Source organism: Boleophthalmus pectinirostris, unplaced genomic scaffold (assembly GCF_026225935.1).
Source record: "Boleophthalmus pectinirostris isolate CB_2022bp ecotype Guang Dong unplaced genomic scaffold, ASM2622593v1 HiC_scaffold_14, whole genome shotgun sequence".
Taxonomy (NCBI): Eukaryota; Metazoa; Chordata; class Actinopteri; order Gobiiformes; family Gobiidae; genus Boleophthalmus; species Boleophthalmus pectinirostris.
The window spans coordinates 10085419-10097746 of record NW_026571047.1 but is presented as its reverse complement, the minus strand read 5'-3'; the positions used below and the strand labels follow the sequence as shown (position 1 = coordinate 10097746).

The window sequence follows — 12328 nt, the reverse complement described above, 5'->3', positions numbered from 1 at the left end:
GCCCCGATCAAAAAGTGCCATACTGTACCTTTAAATAAACAAAACATGCACTCTAAATAGAGGGCTAAACTTCAATAAACTGTTAAGCAACTTTAAAATATTAACTACGTTGTAATATTAATTATAATGCTATAATTAATTATAATGCAATAATTACATGTAATTACACCTTAAATAACTGTTTTCACTATTATTAGGTTTATTCTTCTTGCAAAAAATCTGGGTAGGAATTTGATACAAAATATTTACATTTTGAAATGCATAGCTAATAAACTTAAGCTGCATTACTACACACCTGCTTGTTTCCACAAAGTAATTTCTTTGCTTATGTTCCACTGTATGACACTATCAATTTACTTACTCAATTTACTGCTCAAAAATATGCATTCTTACTGTGAGAGGGGTCGCCTTTCCATAGATCTGATCTGTATCTTGCTCTAGTGGTGCCACCTGCTTGTGTCCATTGAGAAAATTAAGTTCTGTATTAACATTCCAAGAAAAGCAATCATATCTTGTTGTGAGAGATTTGGAGGTGCATGCCCTCTTCCAGAAAAGTTACCTACCTGTGTGGTGCACTTGAAATTTCAAATTCACTGAACTGTGATCCTGCATAATTAGGTGTGGTTCATTTAGAATTCTCATCACAATTCCAAACAAAACAATCAGACTCATGTAAGCTGTGTATATTTTATTGATTGAGAAAATATACACAAATAATTATAGTAATAAAGATGAAGCATGTAGTACAGGACATCAGCGGATCGCCCCTCTTCTTCCTCAGCGACATCCCTCCATCCTGACCCCTCCCACGCCCACCTGTCATTGCCTGCCCCATCCCTCAACCCCCTCCCCGGGCAGACTCCTCGGGTTCATGGCACCACTTCCACTCTATCTCTTTCTAGCAGCATCTTCAAGTAACAATCTCTTCCAAATGTGTCTATTTACATTGTACATATACAAAATAGCAAAATTAAAAAACAAAAAAATACAAATGTAACAACGGATATTTTCATTACCAGTGTCTGTCATTATAGCTTTTCTGGCAATTGAATCTGTTCTAAGGCTTTGATTTTAGGGATGGTCCGATACCGATATCCGATATTTGTCTTGCCGTTGTGGCCCATAATCAATATTTGATGATACCATTGTTAATATTTTAAGTTCATAAATTAACATTTGACTTTTGTAAAAATAATAAAACATATTCATCTAAGTTATAAAATTATTTGTTGTGTGATTGTGTAAACATATAGCTGTTTTTTGCCTATTTAATCCTGTATTTCCATTTTTACTCATTAGTCTGTTAAAAATGATAATCTGGGTATGACACAGGTGCAGCTTGAGAAGAAAAAAATCTGTGCCAAATATAGGCTAAATTTTCAACATCGGAGCTATGAGAATATTTTGTATTGGCCTCTTTTTGTTAAAACAAGTGTAACAATTGTTTTAGCAAAAAGTTGTATGTTCTAGCATCTGTATCCGTTCATTAATACTTCAGCAACTCGCTATTCATGTGTTTCAGCTTCCTGTTACACACAATACTTTAAAGACTTTTTTCATATTCAAAAGATATATTTAGTTTGAAATTCTTAATCGCTAGGGCAACAGTCCAACTTCCTTATCATCTGAGACCCATGGATAGCAGCCTGCTCTCTATCTCTCTCCCCTACCGTTTCCTGAAGCAAAGCTGAAGCCAAAATAACACACGGACAATAACACAGACGGACATTGACGTTTACTGACAAAAAGCAGCCTCACTCTCATCCAAAAATCTCTTCTGCAATCATATCTTTCTACTCGTAGGGCTCCCTTAAGTTAAGTTATCATTTTTTTAATCATCCTTTGTTAGTTGTAGTTATTGATCCCCATACACAGCAAATGGACCACAGCGGATAGATGGTGTCAAGTGTAAACCTCAAGTACAAGTCCATTTTGTGCATGTTTTGTCTTCTTTTTTTGCAAGTTGAGTTTCAGAATTGATGTGCAGGTGAGTAAGATTGGAAAGGGGCACGGTGGGTTTTCGTTTTTGACCCCTTTCGTCACGTTTGATTGGCTGCATTCCCCAAAAACAGCCACGTCCAATAGTCTTAAGTCCGACTGGTTTCTACGAGCGTCCATTTTGGCTCCTCCTGAGGTTCACACAGCCGCGGACAGACACACGGACACTCCCCCAAATAAGGGTCCAGCCATCCTCGTCTTCTCCCCCACTCACGCGTTTAAAGTTCATTCATCCATTTTAAAAGTCTGGGGTGTTTTGGAACTCTGCTGCTGCTGCAATAAAGGAAAACAGATTAAAGATCACAAAAGCAGTGAGACAGGTATAGTGCTCTATGCATTTTAACTACTTTAATGTAAATTTTTTTATTGTTCAAATGTTTTCTTATACTAAACTAAATAAAAAAAATTAGGCATAACTTAACAGAATTAACATAGAACTGTATTTATTTTAAAATGTATTGACAAATTAAAACATAATGCTATAACCTTCATGGCTGTATTCTCAAATATTTTTCTTTCACAAGATATCAGTTTAAAAAACATACAAGCACCAAATTTTACTTATTTAGATTTGTTGATACATCCATCCATATTACATAAATATCCACATTTACATTTTTTTTTGTTTCAATTGTGATGCTTTGGCTTTAAGCATCTGCCAGTACCCACTGTTGATTGACGCCAGAGACTGAATAAATAATTTCTCTCCTTGCAACATAAAAAACCTAAAACAAAATTGATCTGAATGTATTATGTAACTGTTATTACTCACTGAAGTCACAAAAAGCACAAAAGTTTAAATGAAGTTGCACAATGGCCAAAATTCTGATACTGATATCCAAATCAGCAATATCATGTACATTTGGGATATCAGACTAAAATATGCGCATGCCTACACCCTAAAAAAAATTTTCTACGTTAAATGTCAATAACCTAAACTATCAGTCAAAAGTTGGAAACAGCATCTCTTTCAGTGTTTTTTTAATCTATTTTCTACATTTTAGATACATATGGAAGACATCAAATTTATGAAGCAAAATATATAGAATTATGTAGTAAAGAAAAAAGCTGTCTAGGTTCTTTGCTAAATAATTACATATATTTTGCTTCATATATTTGATGTCTTTTTGTGTATATAAAATGTAAATGTAGTAAGAAAGTAAGAAAAAACATTAAATGAGATGATGTGTCCAAACTTTTGAATGGTTGTGCACATGGAACTTTTCAAATTGATCTGCGAAACAAAAAAATCACCAGCAGAATTTTCTTTCATGCTTCTAAGATCCCAGCACAAGCACTAGCCTTCTGTGTGCATTTACACTTTAAAGGCATGTCTGTACCTGCTGTTGACCTGCAGTCCAACAGGAGCATCTCATTTGGCCAGATGTTCAAAGGGCACACTGACCTAAAGGTAAAGACAGACATATGAGAGGCTTGAACCAGGACAGAGTCTGTGCACACAAACCTGACACTGACTAAATATTTAAAAGTATCCTATAGCCTCACCTGCACTGTTTGATGATGGCATTTCTCACTTTTATCTTTTGTCTAATACTGACAGACCTGACCAGCGCTATAAACCCTATACACCCGATGGATAGAGTTACATCATATAGTGACAATAAGCAAAAGCAGGACTGTTCTTGAGATATTATTGGTTGATTATATTTATTATATTTCCAAACCGTACATTTTCAACAATTTTGTGAAGCCATGTGAGGCAACTGCTGTTAAATGGAACTGTAGACATGTAACATACAACAATATATTATAAATATATATGTATCTAATCCACTCTATAAATGTATCCTTAGAAATCTAACTCGGTTTGTGTATAGTATCAAACTAAGAAATAAGCAAGAATATTAATAATTTATAGCCAATTATCCTGCATGCAACTTTAGTAACTCAAAATGTTATGGCATTCGTTTGGACAATAAATGGCAATTAGGATATCTGGTACTCACAAATGTTCTGTTGTCTAAAAATATGTATATATGTATAAGTTTAAAGCAACAATGCATAATAAAAAGTAATATCAATTAAAAGAGTAAAAGTTATGTTCAATAATCACATTTATACAGTCATATAGCCATGTGTGAATCACCCATTCACACACACACTCTCTCATACACCAGTATACACAGACCTTCGAACCGCTGACCTTCACTATACCAACTGAGTTACTGCCTCCCCATGTTCAATCAAATTCATTCAAAGACTCAAGTGATAGTGTTGAATAAAAAAGTATATACTACTACACACAGTAATAGACTTTAATAGTATCTGTTTTTGAATGACAGTTTCCAGTGTGTGTACCTGTGATGCGGTGATGCGTGATTGGTCGAGGCGTGCGGTGAGGTCAGACGAGGACACATTGGCTGGAGCTCCACGGTGCAGCCTCATGGCCACCTTCCTCTCCCTTTCTGCTCGCTCTGCTCTGCCCGCCTGAGGGGACCGGTTACCTACACACATGCATAATTCTTATCAGCAACGCAAGCTAATTAAGGTACAAAAGTAGTAAAAAGGATCACACTTTATTAATGAATTACAAATAAAATATATTAAATGAAGTATTTTTTATTCATAGAAGCCAGAGGCCATTTGGATAGAATAGTGGAGCCAATATATGCAAAACAGTCCTAGGTCAGTAAATCTTTGGGAAAACAGTGACGCAGTGAAACAGATTCAAACCTTGCATCATACTGCATACTGTCTACTATCTCTTTGTCTGTATGGATGAGTTAAAAGAGAATGAGATTTGACTAATAACTATTATCTGATTTATTCACAAATGAATCACAAAAACATTCTCAGATATGATGTCTCCTCACAGTACATGACCACTAATGGTATCTGATGTTCAATTATGACTGTATTACAGTTTTTAAACAGTTGGATCACATGTTACAGCTATCATATTCCAAATGGTAAAGTAAATATTTTGGAAATATAAGTAAATAGACAATCTTAAATTGTTATAAAACTCATTGTTGCTCAGAATATCATCTACTCCACTTCATCTTAGCACTGACCTGACTGCTGGACCCCGCGGCTGGCTGGGTTAGCAGGCGCTGCGTCCCCCTCATTCCTGGCGCGATTGGCCCCAGAAGGGTTTGGACCAGGGGCCATGGCTCGCCCCCCACCTCCTCTCTGGCCTCCTCCGGCCCGCTCCTCTCCGTCCTTCCCTTCTCTCCGCTCCCTCTCTCCATCCTCTGTCGTCCTACTTGCCCCCTAAAACATATGAAAAGACATGGTAGGTATTTTATCAGAGTCCAAGTAGTAAGTAGTACATAAAATCTGGAGTGGACTGGGGGTTACGTACAAACTTGAGCATGTTCCAGTCAAAGACATAGTCGTAGGAGAAGCCCTGTCTGTGGAAGAGGTTCCTGAAGAGCTGTCTCAGATAGGAGTAGTCGGGTTTGTCGTCAAATCTCAGCGAGCGGCAGAAGTTTAGGTATGTGGAGAATTCAGCTGGAAAATAGAATGAAGTTTGAGTTTGTACAAATACAACTTTACAAATTATGCACGTTTTGATCAGTTCTATAGTGAGATGTGTAAATATTTTCAAAAGATTCAAATAAGCTGTTCAAAATTGGAAAAAAAATACAAAAAATAGTACAAATACTTGAAATATATTTGTTTAGACTGGAATAACTGAATGTCACATGTGACATAACTTCGTTTGACAAGGGCAGAATGATGTGATAAAAAAAAAAAGAATCACATTTTCTTCTCTTATTGATAAAATCTGCTTTTTTAAAAAACTGTTTTTATTTTACTTTCTATATTAAATTCCTCAACATAAACAATACAGATCTTATACAAATAATTCTGTAAAGGTAAATGCGGTGATTTAACACGTTTTTTTTTGCATGTTTCACTGTTTTTGTTCCATTTTTGTTAGAGAGAAAAGGTAAAACAATTTTCAACTTAAAAAATGCCATATAAAATAAAACAAAAAAAAGTCTCCAAAGTCTGAAGTCTGTTCCAAACAGCATGCTTTGACTGACAGAGGAATGGCTTAGTATAGCGTATTAGTTATGGTTGTTGAGTTTGTGATATGCAGCCATACTCACAGGGGTAGCCTTTGCACAGCACTTCAATGGGAGTGGACATTTTCTTCTCACTGATGCGCTCATACTTCTGCCTCTTGGTGGCAGCCTTGAGTCCTTGCCAGGGCAAAGAGCCGAGGTTGAAGTACATCAGAACATAACCCAGGGACTCCAGGTCATCCCTCCTGGACTGTTCTGAGAAGACACAACAGGGAGAGGGTTTCTTTAAATTGTGTCTGTATCAAGCGTCTAATTCAGGAGGTGGTTTGCACTTCAAAGTGTACAATATAACTTTTCTAGATGAGACTCCCCTACTTGATTGTTTCTATGGAGATATTGGTTTGCCTGAAATATTCCACAAAATAAGTAATCAAGTTTTATAATCTGTTCAGCTCTATGGAAAGGTGACCCCACTCACAGTAAAAATGCATGCATTTAAATATTTTATTAAGAAATAAAAACACCTGTAACTTTTTTTAAAAAAAACAATAGAAAATACTTACTTATGACATACTTTAGAACATTTCAGTAAAAGCAATTGAGACAAGCAGTAAGGCACCCCAAAGACAAGGTAGTGGTCCAAGAATTAGAATAATTGTAAGGCCAACTGTTTAGACATCTAATGAATAATTAGCAATTAATGTAACTGAAACAACAAACCTTTAAATAATGCGCAATTTTATTAAAAGCTACTCTAGCACATTTACTTGAGTAAAAGTAACTACACTACTATCCACATATAGTGGTTTGGCATGAATTGGTATATGTTTAGTCACAAGATAAATACCATAAAATAATAAAAACCTGGATCATACATGAAACAAATCTCCTTATGCTCTGTATTATAATGTAGCATTGTAGCATGATACATTCCTCAACATATTGGTGTGAAGCTATGAGCCATACCGGGGTTATTAGAGCACACCCTGACACCTGTGCTCCGATCTGGGCTGGGTGACAGGGTGCGCGTGACAGGGAACAGGTGACAGGGAGCACGAGCCCGGGAGCGACTGACAGGGGGCGGGTGACAGGGAATGGGTGACACATACCAATGCCCAGATGGGTGTTGATGGAGGCGTAGCGAGCGGTGCCAGTCAGGTTCTTGTTCTCGCGATAGGGGATGTGCTGGTGCGTTCGGGCGTCGCGGTATTTTTTGGCCAGGCCGAAGTCGATGATGTAAACCAGGTTGCCCTTTTTGCCCAGCCCCATGAGGAAGTTGTCAGGCTTCACATCACGGTGGATGAAGTTCTTGGAGTGGATGTATTCAATTCGGCTGATCTGGAGACAGAAAAACGCAGCTTTTATTGATGAAAACCCCTACCCTAATATAATCGAAAACTTCTATACTATTCCTGATGTAATTAACCAAATGTAAATCAGGACAAAACTACTGACTAAGATGAGTTTAACAGAAAAAGGGAACTACAATTTATCAAGCAATAGAAATAATAGGCTTTGTTGATTAAAATAAAAACAACACTCAGACGCTTCACCATCATTATGGAGATAAGCAGGTTGCAGACACATTACCAGAAAAAGATACATAGTGCATCTATAATATAATAGCAATTTGCTTGTTAACTATACATAGAAAATGAATCAACGTGCCAATATGAATAAAGTAACTAAAGTTTTTGCCCTTGTTTAACCCTGATTTAGTGAATATGCAGCCCTACTTTAGCCTTGGTATGGTTAGAGTCCTAGTTTAGTCATGGTTTAGTATTTTTGGCCATTTTCTTTCTTATTAATGCACTTAATTATATAATGACTCCTTTTGTATAAATATATCTAAAATGTTTTCTTGTAGCTCACCATCTGGTCAGCCAGCAGCAAGACCGTCTTGAGGCTGAACTTCCTGGAGCAGAAGTTGAACAGATCCTCCAGACTGGGCCCCAGCAGCTCCATCACCATCACATTGTAGTCTCCTTCTGCCCCACACCATTTTATTGACGGGATTCCCACTGTGGACAAGGAAAACTGGTCAAATGATAAATAAAGTATATTCCAACATTTTTTCCAATAATGCCCTACTAATGCCCTCTATAAGTATACTACCAAATATATTTTGTGAAAAAAAAATTTCAAACCACTATTCAATACTCGGAACTTTTAGCATCTGTAAACCACAACAGGTATTTAGCCACACTGTAATTTATTTATTTAGTATTTGTGTGTTGGAAGTTATTGACAGTGTTGTTTGGGAAGAATACTTTGAAAATGTATTGCAATAAATGTTCTCAAATGTATTCTAATATATGGTCCAATCAGTCTGATATTCAGCAATAGAACTAAAATATATTTATAATGCATTTGTATATAACTAATAACACTCTGGTGTCTGTTACTCCTGTGCAGTTTGAGCCCTAAATTGCATGATGAAGTACTGCAATATATTCCTTTACTTTTTAGGAAAGTAACTGTATTCTGAACTCTACCAAAAGTGTGAGTGTAACTGTACTGGAATACACTCAAGATAAGTATTCTGAATATTTATGCGCATTTAGCTACTTCCTAATACTCCTAATAAACTAATACAGTATTAGTTCAATATAAAACATATCATCATACTTGAACTAAATATTAATAAGAAGTGTAGACCAACTTGCAACAGGAGGAACAAGGGCATGTGATTGGCCGGCGCTTTACTTTGAAAAACGTTCTTATATTTGATGTGCAGTGTTTTTATCAGTTCAGACTGGGCTTAAGGTATTCAGATAATCAAAGCCTTCAAATACTATATAACCTTTGAGTCACACTATACTACTTCACTATTTCATGGCTACTAGACCACCTCTCCATGGCCTCTCCAGACTGAAGTAGTTTAAATCCTTTCTGACCACCGTGTAAGTGCACTGCAGACCAACAGTGACTGACCACTGTTGATCCTCATTCCCCCGCACCCCTGAGCAATCCTGACCAGTTCTTCCCAGCTCTTAATGTCACAAACCCATAAACCTATTGTAGTCCTGCTCTTCTCACCTCCGCCCTGCATCATCTTGTAGAACTTGCTCTCGATGTGGAGCTGTGGGTGCTTTGTCTTGACGCATTCCAGTTTAATGGCCACTTCCTCCCCAGTCGCAATGTTAGAGCCTGTAGTGGTAAAAGCAGTACAAAGTGTGGCATAGGAAAGTTAACTCTGCTCAATAGGTTATGCATTTAGTGTTATAGCAACTAATGTAAGAAGGACAGTATACTTCAATAGTACTTTAGTTTTACATCTATTAGAAGTTCATGCTCCATTATAGTGACGTCAAGAGGAATGTATTTGGTTAATTGATATTTATAATTATTCAGGTCACAATATAATCATAAAAAGCGGCAAAATAAATATTGTGAGGACCTAAAATAACTAAATCTATACTCCAGAAATGTAAAACTAAAAGTAGAGTACTAACTTAAAGGAAGTGAATGTCAAATCAAGCATTAGATTTTACTGGTAACAATTCTAATACTGATTTATTCCTAATTACAAAAACATAGAATGTGATGTCCCATTTATTTATGTAAATTTGGTGTTTTGGTTCTCGTTTGGGTTGCCAGTTCCAATGCTGAGATACAATTAGTTTAAACCTAAAGTCACTCTCTCTGATCCAAATGGTCACTACCTAAACCCAAATCATAAATCAGTTCTAGTGCAACTTCTCCATATACTGAGAATGAGACAAACTTATATGTATCCTCTACCTGCAGGTTAAGGAACTGGAAACCCAAGTTCAATTGTGATAGTAGTTCCCGTTCTAAAACAGGTAGGGCACAGGTCACATCCAATTACTATAATGTATGTACTTTAGTTTAAGTTTAAATTATTTTTAACAAGCCAAACAAATTGTACAAAATATAGCCAAAATCTTTCAGAAAATAAATTGTTTGTCTATGCCTCGAGGGGGAATTCTTTTCAGTTACAGACATGTAGTTACTTGACCAAGAGAAGAACGGGTAAACTCAAAATTACAAGAAGAATGTCTAATATAATATCTAAATTCCCCAGCTATTTAACACACTCCAGCAGGTAATGCATGACATAAGTTGCCTTCCTCACCCAAATAGATATCTCCGAACGAGCCACTGCCGATCTTCCTCCCCAGACGGTACTTATTTCCCACTCGCAGCTCCATGGCGTCCAGCTCTTCAACTTCACTGAGGAGTAAACACAAGCAACAGACATGCACAGGCTGACATCAATCACAGCTGATCAATAGGGTAGGAAAGGACAGTGTGGTGCAAGGCTGCTGCAGAGAAAGACTGGACCTATGCTACAATACACAACCGAAATGACTCAATTAAAAGGTTGCAAATATGAAAGGGTTAATATATTATGCATGTTTAGAGTGCTGTGTTTAAAAGTTGGAGTGGTAGCAAGTCAGACAGTTGTGGTGGTTCTTAAATAGTTGATAGGCATGTTTCCTCTGATGAGACTTGTCGTTAAAAGGAACTGTATGTAGCCTGCATCTTACAATTTTAAAATAAGGTACTGAACTTAGATTGTCGCTGCTTAAACCTGCATATAGAGGACACATACAAGTTTTTGTCATTGTCTGTATATGTGAAAGCTCAGAACTTCTAGAATTCACTCACTGAGCTGCAGAGGCTGGTAGTGACCATTCAGATCCGAAAGAGGCCTTTTAGGTTGAAACCATATGGATTTCAGCACTAGAATTTTTATCTACTACTACTAGTAGAACTTGATTTAAACATATATGATATCCTATATGGGGACAGAGATAGAACAGTCTTTTCAAATTTAAAATCAAATCTTACAAACAGTTCCTTTAAGTTTAGTTATTGAAATTTTAATTTCTGTCCAGCCTATTTTTCTGCTGGTTAATCAGTCATTATCAAATCTCTTCAAACAAAAATCAAACATATTTTTTTGACTCATGGTAGCTAACATGTGAAAAACTGACTTAAAAACGGCGCTATATTTTGAATGTCGTGACAATTTATCGATAATAATAATAATAATAATAATAATAATAATAATAACCAGTTTACGTTCCAATGCATGCATGTTGGTTAAACAGGGACAGCTGGCACGTGCATTACTCATAGTTAATTACTCAACACTTCGTCAATATTTCTTCTAGCTCCAATGCAGGCATGTCTCGATAACGTGCAATGAGAAAGTTGTATAACATAATTTATTCAGAGCTGCAAGAGGGGAGGATTAGCATCTTGCACACCCACAACACATCAAACCCCTCTTCCAAACAAATTTGCATAAACTCCCAGTTCAAGATTGCTCACAAAAACACGTTCGAGCCACGTTTTCCGAAGAACCAAAACACCTAGCACGTTGCAGCCACGTTTGACATTGTCCTGAATGCTGACTGGGTTCATCTAGTCGGCATTGTACACCTCGTTGCTAACCCATTCACACAGGGATAACGTGAACGAGCATGTAGCATAGTGCACGTTGGCCCTTACCTCACGTTGCATCCATTGCTCCCACAACCTACAATGCTAAAAGATGTGCGCGCTAGGCTACGTTACAAAACATGCTAATAGTGCTGGGAATATAATGCAAAAATACTGCTCCGGGTCGTGCCCTAGATACCACGACCAGACAGGAAATGTGGAAATGAGCTGAGAGCAAAATATACCCGCTTTCGTCCCTGACTGACCAGAAAATGTGGTAATAGTCCACGTAGCCGCGCCCTCTGAACTGGATCACCAATGCGCATAGCCAGAACGCACACGAAATAAGGACTAAATAGTAAATTCTGTGTTCATAAAAAGAAATATTTATTCACAACATGCATCTCCCGACCTACCTCCTCCTTCACAGCAGCCGTGTCTCACTCAGGACCCTGGACAGCTACGCACCGAAGCGGCTCCGGGCGGCTCATAACCTCTGGACACCGATCCTCCAGCTCCAGAAACAACAGAAAAAATGTAGCACGGCGCAGTAAGAAGAGGGTACCCGACTTTAAAAAGAAGAGGAGGAGGGCGCCCAAACCAGACACTAATAACGAGGTCCTTCTCCTGCCCAAGCTCACACACCCCCACCCGCTCGGGCCAGTCTCGGCTTACACCATTGACAGTATCACGATGATGTCATCCGCAGGCTCGTATGCGCAGGGGCCGTGCAAAGGAGTGCGCAGCGTCCTGACGTGGTTGCAGACATGAATGAAATAGGGTCTATGAAGTTCACTGAATTTGCTGACCAATAAAGGCCGACCATAAGTATCCAATGTCCAATTCAAACAAAAATATCTAGTAGACGTATAGGAGTGATTTACCCACTCCATTCAATATTCTTTGAGTTGTTTTAAAGA

General features: G+C 37.6%; 1 protein-coding gene across 3 annotated transcripts; it reads right to left on the bottom strand.

The window, feature by feature from the left end:
• Window positions 1-751: 751 nt before the first annotated feature.
• csnk1e (casein kinase 1, epsilon) lies at window positions 752-12085 on the bottom strand. Of its 3 annotated transcripts, none has more exons than XM_020924114.2 (11): window positions 11825-12085; window positions 10093-10190; window positions 9033-9143; window positions 7866-8014; window positions 7103-7331; window positions 6078-6248; window positions 5324-5472; window positions 5034-5232; window positions 4318-4463; window positions 3339-3403; window positions 752-2271 (listed from the first exon to the last, which is right to left on the bottom strand). In XM_020924114.2, the coding sequence occupies exons 2-10, from the start codon at window positions 10166-10168 to the stop codon at window positions 3371-3373; spliced, it is 1263 nt and encodes a 420-aa protein (XP_020779773.1). In that variant the 5' UTR covers window positions 10169-10190; window positions 11825-12085; the 3' UTR covers window positions 752-2271; window positions 3339-3370. The 3 variants fall into 3 exon arrangements, with proteins under 3 accessions (XP_020779773.1, XP_055006131.1, XP_055006130.1); XM_055150156.1 differs by having other exon boundaries at window positions 752-2268; XM_055150155.1 differs by lacking the exon at window positions 11825-12085 and adding an exon at window positions 11478-11806.
• Window positions 12086-12328: the final 243 nt, after the last annotated feature.